The sequence below is a fragment of the Lithobates pipiens genome, unplaced genomic scaffold, assembly GCF_037356315.1.
Source record: "Lithobates pipiens isolate NorthernLeopardFrog02 unplaced genomic scaffold, aLitPip1_a1.2 Scaffold_22, whole genome shotgun sequence".
Taxonomy (NCBI): domain Eukaryota; kingdom Metazoa; phylum Chordata; class Amphibia; order Anura; family Ranidae; genus Lithobates; species Lithobates pipiens.
In genome coordinates, this window is record NW_027507784.1 from 81538981 (window position 1) to 81563580 (window position 24600).

Sequence of the window (24600 nt, forward strand, 5' to 3'; positions counted from 1 at the left end):
TCCCCAGTTACACCTGAGACCTTCTAACACTAAGGAGTCACATGACACCGGGGAGGGAAAATGGCTAATTGGGCCCAATTTGGACATTTTCCCTTAGGGATGTACTCACTTTTGTTGCCAGCGGTTTGGATATTAATGGCTGTGTGTTGAGTTATTTTGAGGGGGCAGCAAATTTGCACTGTTATACAAGCTGTACACTCACTACTTTACATTGTAGCAAAATGTCATTTCTTCATGAAAAGATAGAATAAAATATTTACAAAAATGTGAGATACTGTACATCTATATAGATCAGACCTAAATGAGGGACAAATGAGGAGGAATGAGGGACAGAGGGACAAATCGAGGACAGTCCCTCGAAATCAGGGACAGTTGGGAGCTATGAAAATGTAAAGTTTTTTTGGATAATTTCATTAGCATATTGAGGAAGGGGGTGGGGAGGAACCAGGGAAGGCAAAATTTTAGCAGATTAAACTTCATTTTTAGGTACAGCACAGACACGGCGGGGCCTTTATGGTGTTATGGTGTCTCGGGAGTCCCGGCAAAGTCTGCAGGAGACAGATATACAGCTCCAGCCCCCCCGAGGGGAGAATTACTGTCCTGGCACAGCGACTCCGCTTCGGAGATCCAAAGGCTTAAATCTTTCTTTAATTTATGAACTAATCTCCTTCCAGCCCAACGCTGCTCAGTGAGCGGCCGCGTTCTCCAGCTCCATAAAACCTCCATTTCTCCTAGCGAGATTCAGAGGAGGCTGATTTAAATGTGTCTTTAAAAGTAATTAGAAGGCCACTCGGCATAAATTACAAATTGGATTACATAAAGGATTTTTAATAACACTCGTGAATAGATATTTCAAAGTTCCGGGAACTTATCAGAACAAAATATATTTAAAACGGAGCTGGCAGCGTCATTTCCCCGCGCGGTTTTAGTCTCATTTATGTTCAAGTCAACCGCAAACATAAAACGGTGCTCGTTGGACTGCTGGCCTACTCCTCGGCGAAAAAATAAAAGGTCGTGGGGGAGATTTAAAGGAATTGTCGCTTTGTCCCATCAGGGCGCTCTCCCTACAGCCCTGGCGCCCAACCTACAGACCGAGGGCAGCATGTGGCCCTTTGGTATATGATATGCGTCCCTCCGTCCTCAGCTGTATGTAGTAAGAACATTGATTAGGGTGATGGCATTGATCTCATGTATAGAAGACAATACAAAAATGGGAATATGTACAGTGCCTTGAAAAAGTATTCACACCCCTTGACATTTTCCACATTTTATCATGTTACAACCAAAAACGTAAATGTATTTTATTGGGATTTTATGTGATAGACCAACACAAAGTGGCACATAATTGTGACGTGGAGGAAAAATGATAAATGGTTTTCAATTTTTTTTTACAAATAAATATCTGAAAAATGTGGCGTGCATTTGTATCCAGACCCTTTTTACTCTGACACCCCTAACTAAAATATAGTGGAACCAATTGCCTTTAGAAGTCACCTAATTAGTAAATAGAGTCCACCTGTGTGTAATTTAATCTCAGTATAATTACAACAGTTCTGTGAAGCCCTCAGAGGTTTGTTAGAGAACCTTAGTGAACACCAGCCTTATGAAGGCCAAGGAACACACCAATCTTAGAGCATTATATGCATTATACATATTATACGCATGCAGCATATGTAAGAGCCTGGAGGTGGCGGCACCGGCATGGTGCCCCTGACTGATGTGCGCTGTGGGCCAAACGCTACCTCGTCTGTAGGTAGCACCAGCCCTGTACAGGGGATATGCACAGATAATCAAGGCACCAATGATCAGTGCTGTCTATCAGTGCCACCTATCAGTGCGGCCTCATCAGTGCCCATCAGTGCAGCCTATCAGTGCTGCTTCATCAGTGCAGCCTCATCAACACACATCAGTGCAGCCTATCAGTGCTGCTTCATCAGTACAGCCTCACCAGTGCTGCCTATCAGTGCCCATCAGTGCTGCTTCATTGGTGCAGCCTCTCAGTGCCAATCAGTGCTGCCATATTAGTGCCCATCTGTGCAGCCTATCAGTTCCCATCAATGCGATTCATCAGTGCAGCCTATCAGTGCCTATAAGTGTCGCCTATCAGTGCAGCCTACCAATGCCCATCAGTTCCACCTCATCAGTGCAGCCTATCAGTACAGTTTATCAGTGCTCATCAGTGCAGCCTATCGGTGCCACCTCATCAGTGCCCATAAGTGCCAAGTGCCGACTATCAGTGCCCATCAGTGCAGCTTATCAGTGCTGCTTCATCAGTGCAGCCTCATCAGTGCAGCCTATCAATGCCGCCTCATCAGTGCCCATCGGTGCAGCCTATATCAGTGCCCATCAGTGCAGCCTATCAATGCCACCTCAACAGTGCCCATTAGTGCAGCCTATCAGTGCTGCTTCATCAGTGCCCATCAGTACAGCCTATGGGTGCCACCTCATCAGTGCCCTTCAGTGCAGGCAATCAATGCCACCTCATCAGTGCCAATGAGTGCAGCCTCATCAGAGCATATCACTGGAGAAAAATTACTTATATGCAAACTTTTATAGCAGAACCTCACCTCCTCCTTGTGGCCATTACAGTATGTAGCTCCATTCATTTTCAAGGCAATTCCGCCCCTCCGGACTACATTACCCATAATTCTTTTCACAGCATCGCTGCCTGAGTACTCTGGGCCAGCACCTACCTTGCCTATAGGTGACCGGCCAGTCAAGGAGAGCATTAATCAGAGATGCAGCCAAGAGGTCCATGGTAACTCTGGAGGAGCTGCAGAGATCCACAGCTCAGGTGGGAGAATCTGTCCACAGGACAACTATTAGTCATGCTCTCCACAAATCTGACCTTTATGGAAGAGTGGCAAGAAAGCAAGGAAAGGAAAGCTGGTCAGAGTTGGTATTGACTCTGGGGGGCGCCATACAAATATACACCACTATTTTCACATATTTACTTGTAAAATATTTTCCTTCCACTTCACAATTATGTGCCACTTTGTGTTGGTCTATCACATAAAATCCCAACCGAACCAGCCAAAATTTGAACACCCCCCCCAAGAGAACACAATCGTTTCACGGGATGGATATGGGATTTGAGCGTTTTGCAATCACATCATATATGGCCTGCCTTAGGTCTGCAGTTTCTGACAGTCCTCTCAAGCACACCTCCCAACTTTTTTAGATATGAATGAGGGATACCTATCCGCAAAAGTATGCAGGCATAGGACACACCCCTTGTCACGCCCTCTTAAAGGAGAATTGTACAAAAAAACAAGATTGGTTAAACCCACAAATGCTTTTTTTTTACCACTACTATTCCTTTATATTGGCTTTTGGAATTTACAAATGCTGCAATTTAGAAATCAGATGGAAGGTTTAGCGCTGGGAAACAGTTTAAGATAGATAAAAAGTGCATTTATGTCTCAAGCATTACATATATTAAACATTGTGTGCCATCCTTTTGTGATGTCAGGGGGCCACATTTGGGACATTCTGTAGGTGATGAGTTGACACCACAGGTTGCAGAAAAGAAAATCATTCAATTCCCCCCCCCCCCCCCCCTCCATCAACACTGTTGTGTCTATTGGGTAATTCCCAAAGAGCTATTGTGTTCTGCTGGTGGGGCGCTGTCCCTGCTGGCAGAACACAATGACTGCTGGCGGCTATAGGGACAGAGGGACATTGCTCCAAATCAGGGACAGTCCCTCGAAATCCGGGACAGTTGGGAGCTATGTATATCTGATAAGTTAACAATAATGTTGTATAGTACACACACAATTTTACATATTTACAGCTTTTGCCAACATGGAAAAGCCACATTCTTTGACAAATTTTACGCACCAAAGGTTCCCACACATCTGGTGAAGCATGTTGAGTAATGAGTGATCTTTTTGTGTTCAGGACCCCCAGGACTCGTACCCTCTCCTTGTGTTATAAGTGATGCATGTGATGTGATTTGGTCTCTAACGGTGACCATGCATGCTTCAATAAATTATTGATTTATTTTCCGATCAATCAGTTCCGATAGGAATAATCAATCTATAGTCGACAACTCATTCGATCGATATTCAACACATGGTAAAGTGGATTTTGAATAATAGTTAAAGCAGAATTAAGCCCCAAATCAAACTTTTTCGTATATTGCAGCTTACCATCTATTACATGTGACAGCTGTATTCGTTTTTTTTCTTTTTTAGACTCTTTTGCTCTATTTTCACCTGGTGATCCTGCCAGTAAGCCTGTTGCTTTTAAACAGAACACACTGTCCTGCAGATGTAGCAGTTAGAGGGTTGAGACAAGCCATTTACCACTGACAAGGGTTCTTACAATGATCAGCTTTTATTTATGTAAAACCTTTATCCCCAAAAGAAAAAACAAAAAAACAAAAAAAAAAAACTATTTGCTGTAAATGATTTATAAAGTATTAGCTGGACTTTTGGCTTAAATTTTTGAATATATCCAAATCTGCTAGCACATCTGACACTCCACTCCCCCCACACTGACAATGCTGTTGTCCAAAGGTGCCCCCTCTGCTCCTTCATCCAGAGTGGGGGCACTCTAATACGGGAGGTGTGTTGCTGGCCAGATCAACAGGAGAAAAGAAAAGTAATGCAGCCAACACATCTAATGATTGGTAAGCTGCAATATATTAGGTTTATTGTGTTTAATACTGCTTTTAGATACAATCACAAGTTACCCATCACATCTCTGTGTTCCACCATGGAATCTGATATTCTGATCGATGAAAATACAATTATATTCATGAACAAAGTATCTCTGTGTTGCTGATCAATGCAAAATGATCAATAATTTTCCACCCTGGCTGACCCAGTCAGTTTGATTGAATCAGACTATTTGATTGGCTGCTGATTCCATAGTTTTGACCACATTGCATATCGATCAGATGATAGAATCGAAGGATGTATGGCCGCCATAAGTGACTTGTCATCATACTGATTTACTGTTAGAGATTTAGACTATGACTATTTCTTCATATGATTCATTTGTATAGTTTGTATAGTTCATCGCTGTAATTCAGAGTTGTGTTTATTCATCTAGATGGGAAACTGTCATCTAAATAGTGAATTAGAGGCCAGGCGGGTGACAAAGCAGCAGCTGTCGGACTTTTCCTGACCGCTGACTCCCAAGGAGGAGATTCTTAGGAAAGTGGATTAAAGCTTAATTCCTGAGATGCTTTATTTCCATAGTTACATTGGTCCAGCTTGGACCTACTGTATGTACAGTAAGTATACATGTTCCTTACCTGGCTGATCCTTCTGGAAGCAGAAAACCACTGTAGTAGTCGGTGCTACTACAATGATCCTCGCTGTCTTCTGGCTTCTGTTCTGAGTGGCTACCCTTCTTCATAGTGAACACTTTGGGGTTGATTTACTAATGGCAAATAGACTGGGCACTTTTGAAAGTGCAGTTGCGCTCTGCAAAACAGTTGCTCCAGAGCTTAGTAAATAACAGAGAGCTTTGCTGACTTCCATCATCCAATCACGCGTAAGCAAAAATGCTGTTTTTGTCATTTTCCTTGCACATGATTGGATGATGGAAGTCAGCAGAGCTCTCTGTTATTTACTAAGTTCTGGAGCAACTGCCCTTGCAGAGGGCAACTGCACTTTCAAAAGCGCCCAGTCTATTTGCCTTTAGTAAATCATCCCCAATGGGTCACTCACTCGGCTTGAGCAACCTGAATTTTTTTCAGTGAATACAAGGCATTCACTGATTGGATGATACGGGGATTGTGACATCACCACCCTGCCTCTCCACCTCATCCAATTACAAAATACCTTGTATCCATGGAGAAAAACACAAAGGGGTTGATTTAATAAAGGCAAATAGACTGTGCATTTTGCAAAGTGCAATTGCCCTTAGCAAGTGCAGTTGCCCCAGAGTTTAGTAGATGAGGTAAAGATTCCCTTTGCAAAGAATAGCCAATATCGTGCAAGGAAAAAAAAAACAGCATTTTTGCCTGCACACGATTGGATGATGGAAGTCAGCAGGGCTTTTGCCCATTTCCTAAGCTCTGGAGCAATTGCTCTTGCAGAGTGCAACTGCACTTTGCAAAGTGCACAGTCTATTTGCCTTTAGTAAATCAACCCCAAGGTGTTCTCTAAATGGTGCCTGTGCCAAGTGAGCAGGGGCAGACGCTCGGCACAGGGCCTGGAAGACAGCAAAGGTCACAGTTTTGATTTAAATGCTGCTTTATACATTGATATACCTCCTTAGACCCAGTCTGTCCAGACAGTGTGGCCAATGGCTGACTTGGCATCCACAGGCAGCTTAAAGTGATTGTAAAGTCTATTTTTTTTTTCTATAAAAATAACAAACATGCCGTACTTACCTGCTCTGTTGCAGTGTATTTGCACAGAGCAGCCCGGATCCTCCTTTTCTCTGGTCCCTCTTCCCTGCTCCTGGCCCCTCCATCCCTTTGAGAGCCCCCCCAACAGCAAGCAGCTTTCTATGGGGGCACCCAAGCTGAGATGCAACTCTGTATGTCCATTCAGGCATGGTGCTGAGGTTCGGCCCCACCCTCTCTCTCTCCTGATTGGCTAACTGATTTTGATTTACAGCAGCAGGAGACAATGGCTCCGCTGCTGTGTCAGCCAATGAGGAGGTAGAGTCCCGGACGGCTGAGAAACTTGTGGACATCGCTGGACAGAGATGGGGCCCCAGTAAGTATGGGGGGGGGGGGCTGCTGCACACAGAATGCATAGAATATATTAAGATAAAAAACCTTCTGCCTTTACAATCACTTTAACTCTTCATTAGGACATAGACATTGAATACAGAACTATTTTACTTGATTTAATTGCACTACAGAGGATGTTTTTCAAGTCCTTTCAAGTGTAAGAAGACAATTACTTTCCTAAGCCCTGTCTCTGTAAAGTGCTAACACAGAGAACACTTGGAAGAAACAGGAAGGATCTAGCTAGGACTAAACTAACTAGCACTAAACAGAAGGGGAGGACAGAGGGAGAAACCAAAATCACATGGTAAGCTGCTTTAGGCTGGGTTCACACCTATGCGAATTGGATGCAGGAAATCCACATTCAATTTGCAGTAGCAGGGCATTTTTACCGTCTCTCTATGGGGTGGGTTCACATATCTCTGCTGCGGCTCCAGTGCGAATTTGTGCATCTTTTGGTCTTTTTCAGGTCCGAATTCAGTCAAAAATTCGGGCTGAAATCTGACCTGAAACTGTGAATTGGGAAGCACCGGACCCCCTGCTGTGAGCCACATGCGACGATGGTGTGAACCCAGCCTAAGACACCATACACACTATTAGATTTTCTGCAGATTTTTGTCTTCAGGTTTACCAAAATCATATAATATGAGGTCAAACCTTAAAGTGGATGTAAACCCACTCTCATCCTTTCTAAACTACTGAAATATTAGTTATCTAGAAGGATATACATGCCTCCTGCATGTATACTACTTATCTGTCAAATTTCTCCCCTCCCCTGTCTGCTATGGGACCCGAAAAAAAGATTTTGTGGGTGGGTCTATTTTCCAGGGGGTCAGTGGGTGGAGTCGTGATGTCAGTAGACTCCCCACCCACCTCTACACTCCCCTTATCAACATGCATTTTCTCCTGTGTATTTCTTACACTGAACTTCTGCTATGATCTCTAACATCCAGTCAAACCCCGGAAAAGTCCCCACATGATTTCAGCATGCCCAATCATGCTGAGGTGTGGAACAGCCAATCCTTGCAGAGCAGCAGAAGAAAGGAGTGGGAGGGAATTAAAAAATAATGCACGTCTCTTAGGCTAGTGCACGAGATATGTAAATCACCTGTCAATCACAGCAAGGGGGAGGATTTGACAAAGTTTTTCTCTGTTTGTCAAGATTTATCTCACTGAACAATAAGAGGATTGCTCGGAGATGGATTAACTCTTTGTGGTAAGACTAGGCTCAAATGATAGGAAATCTTAGACTCTACATTATGACATCAAACTAATTTTTTTTTTTTTCGTGTTTACATCCACTTTAAGAGTTTCAATTTATATGCAATTAGGCCAACCCTTGCACTACATGGTTTTGGTAAATCTGAAGACAAAAATCTGCAGAAAATCTAATAGTGTGTATGGGGCCTTAAACAGATTGGGGCTAAGGAGGTATGTCAATGCATAGACAGCAGGGTCACCTGCTGACTTGGCACAATCCAAAGGCAGCGTAACTCTTCTTTACTTTATCTAATCTTAGTACAGAAGATGTTTTTCAAGTCCTTTGAAGTGTAAGAAGACAATGACTTTCCTAAGACCTGTCTCTGTAATGTGCTAACGCTGACTGAGAACTGAGGGAACATGGAAGAGGAGGGTCTAGCAAGGACTAAACCAACTAGCATTAAACAGAAGGTGATGACAGAGGGAGAAACCAAAATCACAGCTTTATGCACATATCTCCTTAGACCCAGTCTGTCCAAACACTATGGTCACCTGCTGTCTCGGCACTGTCCACAGGCAACTTAACTCTTTAATATTAAACACAAGTTGAATCGACTGCAATTTTACTTCAGCTAATTGCAGTACAGAGGATATTTTCCAGGCCTTTGAAGTGTAAGCAGACAATGGGGGTCATTTACTTAAGGGAAATCCACTTTGCAGTGCAAGTGCACTTGGAAGTAAAGTCGCTTTAGATCCGAGGGGGACATGCAAGGAAAATAAAAAACAGAATTTTAGCTTGCACATTATTGGATGATAAAATCAGCAGAGCTTCCCCTCATTTCAGATCTACCCCTCAGATTTACAGCGACTGAACTTCCAAGTGCACTTGCAGTGCAAAGTGGATTTGCCTTTCATAAATAACCCCCAATATCTTTCCTAAGACCTGTCTCTGCACAGTGCTAACACTAGATAAGGAATTGGAAATTGTGTCCAGGAAATTGACAATATAATTCAAAAATTGCACAAATTTATTGATACTAAATCATTTCATTAGGAGGGAGTCCTACCACTCCTGCCAATACATTTTTTGTACAGGTTATGGTTTTAAAAATTGTACCGTTGGGTATGTGAATACATTTTTTAATTGTATTCATCATTTTTTTTTAATGTATGTTGTAAATTTTCTGGGGACCGCTAAAGTAATTTTCCAGTTCCTTATCTACTATGATACTAGGATGTTATGCCATTTATAAATAGCCCACATATTATTTCAACAATAGAAGTACACTAACTGAGCTAATATGGTTGAATTGGAAAGGGTCCATCTAGGACTGAACTAACTAGCACTAAACAGGAGGGTGGGACAGAGGGAGAAACCAAAATCATATAGTAAATGAGAAGACGCATGTGAGGAGTCCAGGGACCACACACCCCTAGCGACATGATGTTTTAGTCAAAGGAGATGGAGAAATAAAAAAATTAAATAATTTCATTTATTTGTACAGTGGATCAAAATACACATAGATTCATTTCTTAAAATTATGAACTCTGGTTACAGACAGTCTAAGACATGTGCCATCCATATTAGTAAAAATCAGCAATACAATACATTGTATACAATTGTACAGTTGACAGTCATGTGAGTAGCCAACGCGTTTCAACCAAAAGTATCACGGTCTTCTTCAGGGGGATTTGTACAAACCCCCTGGGAGAACTTTTTCTTTTTCCAAAATCATATAGTAAAAAAGTTGAAATGGCTGAAAACCTCCACTAGATGGCAGCATACTACCCAAAAAAAATAACCTGATGCACTTCAAAACGACACGTGTAAGTGGGATAGAACATTCACTGTAGTATTAGTGACTATTACAGTTATTCTCTGCTTCCCCAGGGATTGCCTAGGTATGGAACATGTATGCTGGACCAATGTAACTATACCAAAAAAAATAAAAATACATATGTGGAATTCAATTTTAATAACACTGGAACCCTGAAGTTGTCATCCAATTGTAAGGCTGACCATACACTGCCATAAATAGATTGAACAGTGGGCCTGTAGTACTGATAGAAAAAGAGACGCAGCACAAAAAATGATGTATTATATATATTCTATACTTGCACAATTGTATGACAGTTTCCCATTCACAAAACCAAAGTCTTTTTCACGATCAGTTGCAATTTGGTGTGCTAGCTGTAAAGCAGAATGTGTTTGCCAATTGATTGAAAGAGGAATTAAAGAGGTTTTCCAGGTTTCTTTTTAAATTAAAAGTTGCAAACAATTTTTTAATTTTCATAAAGTTTTTCTGTTTCAATCCTGTTTATTTGTTTTAAAAAATAGAGTAATACAATTTAGTATCCATTTTTACATTGTTGAGGCTATCATGAACAGTAAAGGCATACAGTAGTATCAAAACTGAGGGATATTGGTATAGTCCCATACTGGGCGGACTGACAACTCATGGGGCCCCCCGGGCAATAGGAGATCATGGGGCCCCCAGGCAATAGATTATGGGGCCACAGAGTATACACACACACACACATACAGTATACACACACAGACACACAATATACACACACAATATACACACACAGAATACACATACACACACTGAAAAGGTACTGGAGAGGCAGGGCAGCTATAATCTTGGGATTTTTTAAAAAAACACAGATTTTTACATACTGTCCCTGGTTTTATTGAGGCTGGCAACACTGATGGGGCCCCTTAGTGGCATGGGGCCCTCGGGCAGTGCCCGAGTGCCCAAATGGTCAGTCCGCCCCCATATCAAAACCAGGTAGTACTCGCCGCACCCATGGAGCTGCCTGGGAACAGTCCACAGGTTCAGTAGTGACTAGAAGTAAGGGACTAACCCAGGGGTACAAACCCAGAATGATCCCATCAAAAATATTAACAATGTAAATTCAAAGATATAACAGTTTCCATATTGTGATAAACCTCTGATAGGACCAGAAGTTGGGATATAGGACCCAGAATTATTATCAAACACAATTTAGAAAGAATGTCTTAAAAAGAGCAAAAGCAGGAAAAGAAGAGAAGGGGGAAGAAGAAATATCTGTCTAGAGATCCAAAAATGTTCCTAAAGTTTTTATCTAACTTTTTGAATAAAGGTACCATGAACATGAGTATAGAACATGACACCATACAAGCGTTTTGAAGGTAAAGGCACATACAAGTTACTATAGAACCCAAGAACAGAACCAAGAAGACACAAACAGTTGGATATCAGTATCAGGTGGTCGAGAGAGAAAATTTAAATGGATGTTGTCCAAAATCACTCCTGAGAGGCCATTGTCTATCAAGGCTTTTCTCTAGGCCAGCCATTCTTAATCGGGGTTCTGTAGAATCCTAGGGTTCCTCCAGGTATGGCGAGGGGTTCCTTGAGCTGTGGCTAACTGTCATTCCATCTGGTGGAGTCTGCATACTTCCATGTCCAATGCCACTGCAAAGGTGTCATTCTGGCCATCCCCTCTAAGGGTAGCATTCTTCAGACTTACCACCACCAGTGTAAAGGGCATTTTTCCAATGACCCATAATAGACTAATCTTACCAGGGGTTCCCTTAGATTTGAAAACTATTTTAAGCGTTGAGAGAGGCTGGTCTATGCAGAGTAAATGTCCTGGCCCCCATGCTAAAGCAGGCCAGAGATGGATCAAGATATTGCAGGTTCAGCAGCGGAATTTCAAAACAACTATGGCCACTCCCGTTCGGATTTAAAGAAGGTTATGCAGGTATCCTACTCCCATGGGAACTCAGATAGGATAGAGTAATAAAAGGAAGAAGGAAAAGGCAGAAGGGAAAAATAGAAGGAAAAAGCAAGAAACTGAGACAAAGAGAGGGAAAAGGGAAGAGGGGGTAGCCAAGGACATGGAAATGAGGGTGATTTGCTGAGAAGGCCAAACCCCCCCAGCAGTACAACTCCAGAAAGTCCCTCACCTTGATGATAATCCTTGCACGGCTGGGTAGAAGGGATCGGCTCCTCAGGTCAAAAGACCTCAGTGGTCCACACAAGGAGAGGTTTGCATTGTACCCTTATATTTATTAGAGGATCTGTAATGAAACAATTTTAAAATTTGTAGTAAAAGTTGTAGCTTGTTAAGGATTTAAACACTGGAAATCTTGCGAGCTACCATAAACAAATATTAGGGTCCTATGTAGAAAGCTGCTAGCCCCGATCACGTCCCATAAGGCTGTGCACTCAGCATATAAGTAAAAGAAAAAAGTGCTGCGCTAACTTCTATTACCAAATTATTTCCTGTGTATTTCTATATATATATATATACCATATATATATATATATATATATATATATATATATATATATATATATATATATACACTCTAGACTATGGGGGTTATTTACTAAAGGAAAATCTACTTTGCACTGCAAGTGCAATTGAAAGTGCACTTGGAAGTAAAGTCACTGTAGGTCCGAGGGGGACATTCAAGGAAGATAAAACATAGCATTTTAGCTTGCACATGATTGGATGATAAAATCAGCAGAGCTTCCACTCATTTCAGATCTACCCCCTAGATTTAGAGCGACTGCACTTCCAAGTGCACTTTTAGTGCAAAGTGGATTTTCCTTTCGTAAATAACTCCCATTATATGTAGCAAACCACATACATAAAGTGCTCTAGTGACACCACTAATTAACAAAAAAGTGACTCTGTGCAACAATATAGTGCAACATGTAAACTCTTAATTATTCAATCTGCCTTTCCATGTATACACACTCTGAAATATGTATTTAGAAGACCACATATATACCGGGATTATGACGTATCTTCCTCAGGGGGAAGTAAAGGAAAGGATACATTACTTTTCCTTTTCCACATTTCCTCTGATCTAGTAAAAAGTGGTGCATGGTAGCATCCACAAAATGCGATTAAAGCAGGCAGTAATGAGGGCAACATATCACCTCCTCGCTGTCTGTCAAATGCTCTCTGAAAAGCGATCCAACCCAGATTGCTTTTTGAAGGAGCTTAAGTATAGCTGCATGTGTAAGCGAGCCCTCAGGAATTTGCAGCCTACAATACTGTGCAACGATTTGTATTGCTGCAAATGGACACCATAATGTATGTTCTGCAATGTGGTAGACACCTGAATTCCTTTAAATAAAGTTTAATCTAAGTTCCTGAGAGGGTTCTGAACTTCCCCTTCATTATACAAGATATGTTCACATTTTAGATATAAAGCTGCTTGAGCTCAGTGAGAAGGAAGCAAGAGGAATTTATTTTTTCAGTGAAAATGTATTGTAGCAAATTTTTCATATTTAGGTTAGAAAAAATGAACGACAAAATGATGTTTCATTTCACACACCTCTTTATGCATTGACATGCTTACTTTAGACCTTGTTCTGTCCGGCCAGTATGGTCACCCGCTGAATAAGCACCCTCCACAGACAGCTTAATTCTCCAAAAAGACACAGCAGTTTAATCCAAGGAAGTTTTACTTGTTAAAATGCAGTACATGAATGTCCATGTTCACCTCAGCCTTATGCCTGCTATGAAGTCTAGTAACTTACTTGAGGGACCATGAAGAACAAGGGAGGGGGTATATCTAAGAACTAAGCCAACTATCCCCGAGATACAGGTAAACTGGATTGTACCATGTACTAATATAAAAATAACAAGTTGTACTACAATGAATTGCCAGTAGATGTCACCAAATATTTATAGATGCATAATGAAATCCAGTGCAACAGTGATGGATACAGGATAAGTGTTCCAGAACAGCTGTCTTATTTAGCAATGGCTATTACATTTTTTTTACTTAAAGGATATTATACTGAAAACTGGAAAACCTCTTTAAATTGCAATTAGATTCTGTCCCCTCTCCTTTACTGCCTGGGACACTAACTCCTCTTGGTGTTTGGTTCTTATAAGAGGCTGTAGTGGTGATCTTAGAGCGTGACCAGATCATGCCACGCAGGGTGTGCACTGTGTCTGAGGACCTCAGGCTGGCACTCCCCCTGTCCCGATCTGACGCTGAAGTGAGGTGGTACAAGGACGGCGAGCGGCTGAAAGACAATCCGCACATACTAGTGGAGGAGAGGGGAGCAGAGTGCTCGCTGACCATCCTGGGAGCGTCGCGTCATGACGCTGGCGAATATCTATGTGATGCCCGCAACGACAGCTTCAGCTTTTATGTCACTGTAGGAGGTAACAGGAGAGACGAAGAGGCACTGCAACCAGCACCCTGACACCCCCTCCCCACCCTGCATCCCCCCCATAATATTTCCAATCCTTCCACCTCTCCACTCCTGCCACCCCTATACTGAGCTTTTCCTATGTGTTAAAGGTCAACTCCACCCATCAAAATCTGCTGGATGTTATCTTTAAAACAGTATCCCACCAATTTTTTTAAATTAGGAGATGACAGGCTGATATACTAATTAAATTAAAATTAAACTAAATGGGTCAACTGTTGTCCAAAGAGATGCAGGCTTTTGTTAGAAGTATAGTCTAGTCAGAATTTAAAAATTTACATTGCACATGTACTGTAGTGTCCATCAAGCCTTCTTTTACTGCAATTTAGTGATGCTGGAACACATCGGCCATAGATGCTGGAACACATCTGCTGTGATCCAGAAACAATTCTGCCGGGGATGCTGGAACACATCTGCTGTGATCCAGGAACACATCGGCCGGGGATGCTGGAACACATCTGCCATGGTTGCTAGAATGTGCTAGAATGTATCTGGCGAAGATGCTAGAACAGATCTGCTGTGATCCGATAACACATCTGCAAGAGATGCCTGAGGAAACATATCTGCTGTGACTCAGGAGCATATCTGTTGGAGATGCTGGAACATTTCTGCCAGAGATGCTGGAACACATCTACCAGTGATACTGGAACACATCTGCTCTTATCTGGGAACACGCCTGCTGGCTATGCTAGAATATTCTTTTTTTTTTGCTTTCTTCACAGAGAAATCAAAATATATTAAAAAAAAAGGCAGGCTCCAGGGGTTACCTCCTACTGTATAGAGCTGCATGTAGGGGGATTAAACAAACTCAGTTTATGGTAAAAAATTGAGTGATTTTCCTAATGCTTTTTTAACACTTCCTGTTGTGTCTTTGGGGGAATTACTTATACTTCCTGCCCTGAACATGCAGTAGGAAGTCATAGGAAATTGCTACAAAGCGAAGGGAAAAGTTTTGTGTTCCATTAACTGTGGTCACCAGTCTGGACACTGTATCCTCAGTGCAGCTGAGCTTCCTCCCCGCTGCTGCAACTGGGTGGGAGGAACCTAATGAAGATTCAGAGTCACTAGTTCCCCATCAGGTCTGGTCTTCTGATTGATAGCAGGCAGTGACTGGATCCAAAGCCAATAGACAGCCTGCTTTTGGCTATAGAATCCAGTCACTGCCTGCTTTTATTCATAAGTAGAGAGAGGACCTGATGGAGAACTAGTCCCTCAGCGATGATAATCATGCTGCTCTGCTATACAGAGTTTGGCACCTTGCCTGTCTCTGTATGCCAAAGTAGAGTTGGACTTTATTACCTCCAGTTTCCTTACCTATGAACTGGAGGAAATCCTTTTTGAGTTTGGTGCAGTCAAACCGTCCCTTTGTAAAAGAAGTTAAGAAGTCGCACTTTTCGGTAAAGCTACTGAACCTGGCGGCAGGGCTTTTTTAATCGGAGGCAGGACCATTTTCACCAGAAAAGTGGTGAAAATGCTTTTTGAATTCCCTTCATAGAGAGAATGTATCTCCCCAGCAGGACACAGACAGCTATATAAACCTAGATATATACAAAAGAGGTGCTAGATTTTCTATTAATAATATCCAATATTGTAAAAAATCATTGTATTGATCAAGCATATTTGCTTTGGGGAGGCTGCTCATATTTACCAGAACAAATGAGCAGCCTCTAGGGCAGTGATGGTGAACCTGGGCACCCCAGATGTTTTGAAACTACATTGCCCATGACGCCCAACTACACTGCAGAGTGCTTGAGCATCATGGGAAATGTAGTTTCAAAACATCTGGGGTGCCAAGGTTCACCATCACTGCTCTAGGGTCTTGGGAAAAGTCCAACTATATAAAAAGCAAGAAGGGTGACACACCAATGGCCAAAGAGTACAAAACTATATTTTACTAGCCATTTAGTAGAAAAAGATTTCCAATACGTTTCATCAGGGCTTATATATTATGATTGGAATGAATTGGATTGAAAGTTGTTTGTAGAAAGTTAAGGAGTTCACATCTAGCGATTTGGGATCACAGGCAGAATCGCTACGATTCTGCCCACAGTCCCAAATTGCGTGGCAATTGCTGCACAACGTGCATCGCATGTTTTGGTGCCAGTATCCCTTAATGTCACCCCAAAAGAAATTAATTCTGCTGCGGCAATCGGGGCACCGTAAACACAATCATAGCGCCAGTTCCTGCCACCCTCCGGTGCTTCTCCAGGCTCGCCCATATGATTGGCAAACCGGACAAGGGATCGGTCGTCGCCGGAAGTTACCATAGAGATTTGTGGTGACCAGATGGTCCCCAGTCATCTCTATGACCCTCAAAGGCCCAGGCACGACGTTACGATGTCACGCCCGGGCCGGCGGAAGTAAACAAAGTAAACCTGCATGTCTCTGGAGTGTGGGAGGAAACCGGAATACAGACACAGGGAGAAGATGCAAACTCCAGGCAGGTAGTGTTGTGGTTGGGATTTGAACCAGCAACCGGTTTTGCTGCTAGGCGAGTGTGCTAACCACTACACACCTGTTCCGCCCAAAGTTTAGCTTTTTTTAAATTCATGAAACCCCCTTCTTTTCTCCCCCAAAATAACACGTTTGAAAAATCGCCCCGCAAATACAGTGTGACATAAAAAGTTGCAACAACCGCCATTTATTCTCTAGGGCAGCCATTCTCAACCAGGGTTCCGTGGAACCCTGGGGTTCTTCCAGAGGTTGCTAGGGGTTCCTTAAGCTGTGGCTGATGAACCACCTTTTTGATGATGATGCCTACAGAGTTCTACCACTTAGCAAAGCCAGCAGCATGACACCAAATATCTATAGCTGTCTTTAAGGGTGGCATTCTAAACACCACTTTAAGGAGGACATTCTTCCTATTGACCACTATTATAAGGAGCATTGTTCCTATTGAGCCCTGATGATTTGGTTTTAGTAAGGGTTTTGAAAATTATTTTTGGGGTTCCTCTAGTGTTAAAAGGTTGAGAAAGCCGGCCCTAGGGTCTATGCTAAAAAAAAAAAAGATATATATATATATTTATAATGTTTGGGGGTTCTGAGTAATTTTCTAGAAACAAAAAATGATTTTTACATGTAGGAGCGAAGTGCCAGAATTGGCCCGGATTGGATCGGAAGTGGTTAAAAAATCCCTTTAAAAATTTAAACTGGATAAGACCCAACTTTCTTACAAAATTTTTCAGTTGAATAACCAACAAAAATGTTTCGTGTTTATCCGGGTTCTGCGTCTGGAAGTACTCAAATGGATTAGTATATTGAATCTTTTTAATTATGATTTATAACTGGTCAGCTAATCCCCTAAATACCTAAAATGTAATTAGATTACAGTGACCCACAGTAGGGTAATTACAGCCCCCTACAGATTTCCCATATTCAGTCTGTTTTGCCTCCTGTTTATTGTAAGCAGGCCCTTGTATCGTGTAATGGAAAATTCCTAAAACCAGCACTGATCATTTTCCCAGTAGCATACTAGATGTATTTCAGGCGCCCCATCCACAGACATTGCTGGGTGCAGTTTCCCCGTTTGCTTGTTCACTTCTGCAATTTTTTTTTTATCTTCATAACACAATAACTCTGGCCCTTTTCTGAAAAATGGCGTGCTCCTATATATTAACCTGTTTTCACTGATGATTCCTAGTGCCATGATGACGTGACGCCTGCTTTTAGTCATGCTAACATCATTGCCGAATTTTCTAATCAGATTTTCGGACAATTCATCTTACCCCTTCCATGCACCTGTGTGTCTTGCTTTGCCTCCTTCCTCCTCCTGCGATGCCTCAGTTAAATGGCTGCTCCATTGTTCCGAACCCCTATGCCTTTGATGCTTGCAATGCCTCCCTGTCGGTGCCTATCTTCAGATGACATTGCCCGTAATGATGTTTGCTGTTTTGGGCTGATGAAAGCTGCACTTTGTTTTGCTTTGTGGTGACTTATTGGTTGTATTATAGAGCGTTTGACCTGTGCGTTGTTTTCTCTGCCCCGTTAGCACCGCCTGTCACCATCGTGGGTAACAGCGGAACTCCTGAGCACCATGTGTTGGTGACGGGAGATGATCTGGTTTTGGCCTGTGAACTGTCAAGGCCAAACTTCAAGGTGCGCTGGCTCAGAGATGGGGAGGAGCTGGTGTCGGGAGGGCGTGTAAAAATCTTGACCCGAGGCGCTCATCGTCAGCTCACCGTACAAAGCGTCCGGCCTTCCGACTCTGGCACCTACACCTGTGATGCCGGCTCCGACCAGCTACAAGCAGAAGTTCGTGTAGAAGGTAAGGAGTAAAGCTGGTCATACATGGTTTAGAATTTAGTTTGAAAATGTTTGTTTTTGAAATGTTTGTTTGTTGAGACAAATAGAATATTATTTTCGATCATAGTGATGAAAAAAATCAAAGGGTAGAAATGTTTATTTTTTTCAGTTTTTTTATCAGAATGAACAAATTTCCAACTTCTTAATGTGGCCCCTAGTCAGGAAAAATCATACTTATTGAAATGTACCTGTTCTAGGAAAAGTTTTATTTAGAATTAGAACTTTCATTCTTTTAAATCTGGCCCTTGGGGTACTTTTCCTTCCACTGACACGAGACATTATTTCTTCCACTGATACTAACAATGAGGCATAATTCCTGGTGGTGACATAAATAAAGGGGCAATATTTCTCCCATTAATACCAATGGTGGGTCACCATTCCTCTCACTGACACCAATGATGGGTCACTATTCCTCCCACTGACACCAATGATGGGTCTCTATTCCTCCCACTTCTACCAAGGATGGTTTGCTATTACTCCCACTGACACCAGTGTTGGGTCACTATTCCTCCCACTGACACCAATGATGGGTCACTATTCCTCCCACTTATACCAATGATGGGTCATTATTACTCCCACTGGCACCAATGATGGGTCACTATTCCTCCCACTGACACCAATGATATGTGACTATTCCTCCCACAGACACCAATGAAGGGGCACTATTCCTCCCACTGGTACCAATGAAGGGGCACTATTCCTCCCACTGATACCAATGAAGACTCACTATTCCTCCCACTATTACCAAGGATGGGGCTTTATTCCTTCCACTAACACCAATGATGGGGCACTTTCCTCCCACTGACACCAACAATGGGGCGTTGTTCCTCCCCTTAATACCAAAGATGCATTGTTTACTCCCACTGATGCCAGGGCAATTTCTACTCCCGATGGCCACAGTCCGGCCCCCTTAAAGTCTAAAGGACAGTAAACCCCTGATGTATGGTATAGGACAGCGTTCTTAACATCTAGGCTGCAGCCCATTGTCAAGCCACAGCCTCCTTCCTCTGGAGCCTTTAGCCAGCTGCTGAACCCCTAACCTCCCACAGTGCTTCCAAGCCCCCATAGTGGCCCTCAACCTCCACAAGCCTCCATAGTGCCTTCCAACCTCCTGCAGTATCGCCCAGCCCCCTACAGTGCCCCCTAGCTTGCTGCAGAGCCTATAGCTCACTGATTCTCAACCAGGGTTCCTCCAGAGGTTGCTAGGTGTTCCTTCAGCATTGGGAAATTTCTGCCTCTCAGATAAGTTTCCACTGATACTATTGATCTTTTTAACTATCTGTAAGGAGGTAATGCTTCCCACTGACCATCACACAAATTTTTCATGAGTTGTAGATTTCGAATTTTTAGCAGGGGCCCCCTGAGACCGGAGAACTATTTCAAGGGTTCCTCTGTGTTGAAAAGGTTGAGAAAGGCTGCTCTAGCTCGTGAAAATCGAAGTAAAAAACATGCAGGAGGACAGAAAAGCATCAAAATGTATAATTTTCCTGGTGATATCATGTGTCAGAGCACACTAACAGAAAAAAAATAATGTGTTTATGATATATGAAGGCCAGGAAGATATTACTCAGACTATAATTTTTTTATGTTAAAAAGTACAAAATGTTATTACATAAATATATAACTCTTATTAAAATCCCTGTATGTGACTAAAGTACGATCTAGCAAACATATCCAAACTCAAACCAATATTCTACACATTTCTAGGGTATATCGCTTCTTCAGGATTATGAATGTGTTAAAACATAATTTCACAGAATGGTCTTAGTCCATTTATAAAAGGGCCAATAAATCATATAGAACAATATACACCCCTCACATTTTTGGAAATATTTTATTATATCTTTTTATGTGACAACACTGAAGAAATTACACTTTGCTACAATGTAAAGTAGTGAGTGTACAGGGGGATAACAGTGTAAATTTGTTGTCCCCTCAAAAATAACTCAACATACAGCCATTAATGTCTAAACCGCTGGCAACAAAAGTGTGTACACCTCAAAGTGAAAATGTCCAAATTGGGTCCTCCAAAGTGTCAATATTTTGTGTGGCCACCATAGTTTTCCAGCACTGCCTTAACCCTCTTGGGCATGGAGTTCACCAGAGCTTCACAGGTCCCACTGGAGTCTCTTGCATTCCTCCATGAGGACATCATGAATCTGGTGGATGTTGGAGACTATGAGCTCCTCCACCTTCTGTTTGAGGATACCCCACAGATGCTCAATAGGGTTTAGGTCTGGAGAGATGCTTGGCCAGTCCATCACATTTACCCTCAGCTTCTTTAGCAAGTGGTCGTCTTGGAGGTATGTTTGGGGTCATTATCATGTTGGAATACTGCCCTGTGACCCAGTCTCCAAAGGGAGTGGATCATAATTTTCTTCCGCATGTCACAGTAGTAGTACATGTTGGCATTTATAGTTTCCTCAATGAACTGTGGCTCCCCAGTGCCGGCAGCACTCATGCAGCCCCAGACCATAACATGCTTGACTGTAGGCAAGACTCACTTGTCTTTGTACTCCTCACCTGGTTGCCACCACACGCACTTGACACCATCAGAACCAAATTTATTTATCTTGTTCTCATCTGACCACAGGACATGTTTCCAGTAGTCCATGTCCTTAGTCTGCTTGTCTTCAGCAAACTGTTTGTGGGCTCTCTTGTGCATTATCTTTAGAAGAGGCTTCCTTCTGGGACGACAGCCATGCAGCCCAATTTGATGCAGTGTGCGGCATATGGTCTGAGCACTGACAGGCTGACTACCCACCCCTTCAACCTCTGCAGCAATGCTGGCAGCACTCATACAGCTATCTCCCAAAGACAACTTCTGTATATGACACTGAGCATGTGCACTCAACTTCTTTGGTCGACCATGGCGAGGCCTGTTCTGAGTGGAATCTGCCCTATCAAACCACTGTATTGTCTTGGCCACCATGCTGCAGCTCAGTTTCAGGGTCTTGGCAATCTTCTTATAGCCTAGGTTACCTTTATGTAGAGCAACAATTCTTTTTTCAGAGCCTCAGAGAGTTCTTTGCCACGAGGTGCCATGTTGAACTTCCAGTGACCAGTATGAGAGAGAGAGAGCGAGATAACACCAAATTTAACACACCTGCTCCCCATTCACACCTGAGACCTTGTAACACTTACAAGTCACATGATACTGGGGAGAGAAAATGGCTAATTGGGCCCAATTTGGACATTTTGACTTGGGGGTGTACTCACTTATGTTGCCAGCGGTTTAGGCATTAATGGCTGTGTGTTGAGTTATTTTGAGGGGACAGCAAATTTACACTATTATACAAGCTGTACACTCACTATTTTACATTGTAGCAAATTGTCATTTATTCAGTGTTGTCACATGAAAAGATTTAAAAGAAAATTTACAAAAAATGTGAGGGGTGTACTCACTTTTGTGAGATACTGTGTGTGTGTGTATATATATATATATATATATATTATATATTATATATTATATATATATATATATATATATATATATATATATATATATATATATTATATATTATATATATATATATATATATATATATATATATATATATATATATATATGTATATATATATATATATATATATTTATAGGGAGAGACACAGCCCATGAGGATCCTTCTTTTATTTAAAATGTATCTAAAATAAATATATATATATATATATATATATATATATATATATATATATATATATATATATTTAAAATTATCTCAAATATATCACTTTTAGGTGGACCGACCTTTAATAAAGCTGAGTTTGAGAACTGCTGAATTATTGCTAAAAAGAAGGGAATCAAAAAGACTATTAAAATGTCAGTCTTAGCCCTTGTACACACAGTTGGAGATTCCGACAACCAAATCTGTCGGATTTTGTCTGACGGATCTTGCCTGAAACTGTTGCATACACACGGTTGGACAAAGTTGTCGGAAAATCCGACGTGATTACGTTATTTCGTTACGACGGGACTACGTTCAGGCTAGTAGCCAATAGCTTTGGTGTAGGAATTTGATCTGAGCATGCGTGGCACTTTATCCGATCGGAATTCTCTACACATGATCGGAGTATGTCCGATCGGAGAATTTTGTCGGAAAATTTTACCAACAAGTTGGAAAACTTGGTCCATCGGATACTCCGACGGAAACAGTCCGATGTGGACCACACACAGTCGGAATATCCGACAAAACGGTCCAATCGGACACATTCCGTCGGAATCTCCGACCGTGTGTACAAGGGCTTAGTGAATTTCACTCCTATGCAAGCCTAAAAAAACATATTATTAAATATTTTCCTTGATATGAGGTTGAAAGCTATATAAATTATGGTCTATGAAATAATTTTTAGAAAACATGCAACTGTTGTTACAAATCCTTAGAATGCTGGTAGGGTTGGTTTGTATGGTTTAGTTCAATGTCTAGGTATAAAGAATTTGACCAGAACCCTCACCATTCTTCCTCTTCCATCAGCACCCCGTCAGGTGGAGTTCCTCACCGAGCTGCAGAACGTGACTGTTCTGGAAGGAGACGCTGCTACTTTTAAGTGCGTTGTCTCTCCAGATGATGTCATTCTTCACTGGGAGCTGAACGGATCCCCAGTGAATTCAGACCGGAGGGCCAGCATGGCAAGCAATGGACTGTGCCACTCTCTGACCTTACATGGCTGCCGTCTTTCAGACTCGGGTACCATCACCGCTAATGCTGAGGGGCTCATCTCTCGAGCAAGGCTCAGGGTGCAAGGTATGTTGCTCATTATACACTACAAGAGTTGGTCTGTTTTTTTATAGTGATGAGAAGTGCTTGTGCTGAACTGAATGTTAGTTACGCTTTTATGGGCCTATGTATACGGCTTTTGATTGTCAGAACTGCTTTTCTGCTTACATAAATCAACAGCAATGCCAAAGCAGCTTGAATAAGGCTAGAAACATGTCAGGGGGGGGTCTGCTGCAAGTCAAAAGCAGCTGTGAAGGAACTCAGATGGAACTCACATTGATCTCAAAGCAAGCCAAATGCACACAAAAGCAGGCCACGGTTTTCCATCTACACCAGTCTATAAAGCATAATTTTGACCATACTGACCAATATGACTACCGTAGGGGGGCCTGACGGCAAACAAAGTCTGGTACAGGCTCAAACCAAGATACATGTATGCACGTCTATGCAACTACATGGCACTGGTTGCCAACTATGATGTTTGCGCACATGCTCTTTCCCAAGTTGTGCATCAAGATGGGTCAGTTATTTCTACCTGTTCCAACAACTCTGGGAAAAAGTGAAGTGACTTCATTGGAAGACAGCTTGGCTTAGTTTAACCATAAGATGTGATCCAGGAATAGTGGAGTCTAGGACAGTCTTCATTTAGAACTTAGCTTGTAGAATCCTTGTAGACCCATTTCACTTAGGGAGCCCCGGGACATGGGTTCCCTATCCCTCACCACCTATAATCGGCAACAAGTAGGGATGAGCCAAACACCCCCTGGTTCGGTTCGCAACAGAACTTTCGAACGGACCCCAAATTCGAACGAACTTTAGAACCCCATTGAAGTCTATGGGACTCGAACGTTCGAAATTAAAAGTGCTAATTTTAACGGCTAATATGCAAGATACTGTCCTAAAAAGGGTTTGGGGACCTGGCTCCTGCCCCAGGGGACATGGGTCAATGCCTAAAATGGCCGTTTTGGCGGGAGCACTGATTTTAATGACGATTAAAGTGAAAAAAAAGTGAAATATTCCTTTAAATATGGTGCCTGGGGGTGTCTGTAGTATGCCTGTGAAGTGCCATGTGTTTCCCGTGTTTAGAACAGTCCCTGCACAAAATGACATTAAACGGAAATAACACCATTTAAAACTGCTTGCGGTTTTAATGTTATATCTGGTTCCTGCAATATGGTTGAAAATCATTGAGAAAAATGGCATGGGTAGCCCTCCCTGCCCATTACCAGCCTATTTGGGTCTTGTACGCATATTAAGGGGAACCCTGTACCCATATTAAAAAAAGGAAATGCGTGTGGCCCCCAGGCCCTATATACTCAGAACAGCAGTATACAGGCGGTGCAAACAAGACAGGGACTGTGTAGGTTTGTTGTGTTAAGTTGAATCTGTTTGTAATTTTCAACTGGTACATTTTTAAAGTGTAGCTCCAGTCAAAAAAACTATTTTTAAGCTTTTTGGAAAA

General features: G+C 42.2%; 1 protein-coding gene across 3 annotated transcripts in view; it reads left to right on the forward strand.

Moving 5' to 3' along the window:
• OBSL1 (obscurin like cytoskeletal adaptor 1) overlaps positions 1-24600 on the forward strand; it is a 183277-nt gene that overhangs the window by 111870 nt on the left and 46807 nt on the right. For 2 of the 3 annotated variants that reach the window (XM_077447792.1, XM_077447794.1), the window contains 3 exons: positions 13799-14074; positions 18110-18385; positions 22896-23165. In XM_077447792.1, coding sequence (XP_077303918.1) covers positions 13799-14074; positions 18110-18385; positions 22896-23165 — 822 coding nt within the window. The remainder of the gene's footprint in view (positions 1-13798; positions 14075-18109; positions 18386-22895; positions 23166-24600) is intronic. The other variant, XM_077447793.1, reaches the window with a different exon arrangement.